The sequence below is a fragment of the Olea europaea genome, unplaced genomic scaffold (genome assembly GCF_002742605.1).
Source record: "Olea europaea var. sylvestris unplaced genomic scaffold, O_europaea_v1 scaffold36841, whole genome shotgun sequence".
NCBI lineage: Eukaryota > Viridiplantae > Streptophyta > Magnoliopsida > Lamiales > Oleaceae > Olea > Olea europaea.
Genome location: NW_019256132.1, coordinates 1 through 1,140, shown reverse-complemented (window position 1 = coordinate 1,140; position 1,140 = coordinate 1). Strand labels below are relative to the sequence as shown.

Sequence of the window (1,140 nt, the reverse complement as noted above, 5' to 3'; positions counted from 1 at the left end):
CTCTTAAAATCCTATATTTTTTCCAGGAGCGAAAGAAAATTATTAAAGGCATAAAAGGCCACATTGATAAAATAGCTCATGATCGATATGGGAGTATGGTGAGTATGATTTCAGCTGTTATGAACCCATTCTTCTTCTTTCCTTCCCACCATGTCAATCATTTTCCACCATATCTTAAATCAGATTATCATTGGTCCAGAGATGGACTATATAACTGGAAGTTTTCATACTTCATATTGCTGGATTATTACTGCTTGCTTAATTTATTTGTGGACAGTAATTTTATAAAGCTTCTTGATTCAATTGCAACCTCGCTGTTAACTTCAAAACTCTGATTTGAGATCCTTTTACATCCTCGATCACTATTTCAGGTGCTTGTCTGCATTCTTTCGATTGTTGATGACACAAAACTTATATCAAAGGTTCGTCTCCTCTCCCATTTTGGGTTCTAGATATTTTTGCATTTTCCAACGGATATGCCATTTTCAAAATGTTCTTTTCATGCAGATCATCATTAAAGAACTCCAAGGAAATTTAAAGGAGCTAATTTTAGATCAGGTTTATTGCTTTTAAACACATTAGACTACAAATTTGCTTGTTTGACCTCGTGCCTCAAAATTGTAGGTCTGACTGAAGGTCAATACCCTAATTTCTCTATCTTACAGAATGGAAGACGTCCTTTCCTGCAGCTACTCCATCCTCATTGTCCTCGATATTTCAATCCAGACGATTTAACATCCCTGAGTTTATCAATTCCATCTATCAGAAATAAGGCAACATCCTTTTCTTTAAAGAATTTGTAGATTTTGAACTGGTTTTGGAAAGTAATGGAATTGACTAGCCTCCTTTATTCTGTATATCAGGATGAATCAGATATGAATCATAACAATGATGAAGCTGTTGAAGAGGATAGGAATGATGAAGGCAAAACCTCTGATACACGTATACATCTAAATGAGGGCGGTAAGAAGGATTCTTGTACTCGAAGGCAGGAATTGTTGGTTAATAGTGGGCTTGCTGAGGTTTGTACTTCTATTCTACCTACATAAAAATATTGAATTACTGTTTTCTCGTTTTCCATTGGGAGCAGCCATTTTCCACCTTGAATCTATAGCAATGTTGCTTCTGCTGTTTGCTTTT

General features: G+C 35.6%; 1 protein-coding gene across 1 annotated transcript; it reads left to right on the top strand.

Annotated features, from left to right (window-relative positions):
- Positions 1 to 6: 6 nt before the first annotated feature.
- On the top strand, positions 7 to 1,064 carry LOC111386704 (pumilio homolog 24-like). Its single transcript, XM_023011169.1, has 5 exons — positions 7 to 98; positions 372 to 422; positions 508 to 558; positions 666 to 773; positions 864 to 1,064. Exons 1-5 carry the CDS (start codon positions 96 to 98, stop codon positions 1,047 to 1,049), a joined length of 399 nt encoding a protein of 132 aa, XP_022866937.1. The 5' UTR covers positions 7 to 95; the 3' UTR covers positions 1,050 to 1,064.
- Positions 1,065 to 1,140: the final 76 nt, after the last annotated feature.

Coding starts and splice junctions, on each gene's coding strand:
- LOC111386704 (XM_023011169.1), top strand. Junction 559..665: donor AGGAGCTAATTTTAGATCAG/GTTTATTGCTTT, acceptor TCTATCTTACAG/AATGGAAGACGTCCTTTCCT. Junction 774..863: donor TTCCATCTATCAGAAATAAG/GCAACATCCTTT, acceptor TCTGTATATCAG/GATGAATCAGATATGAATCA.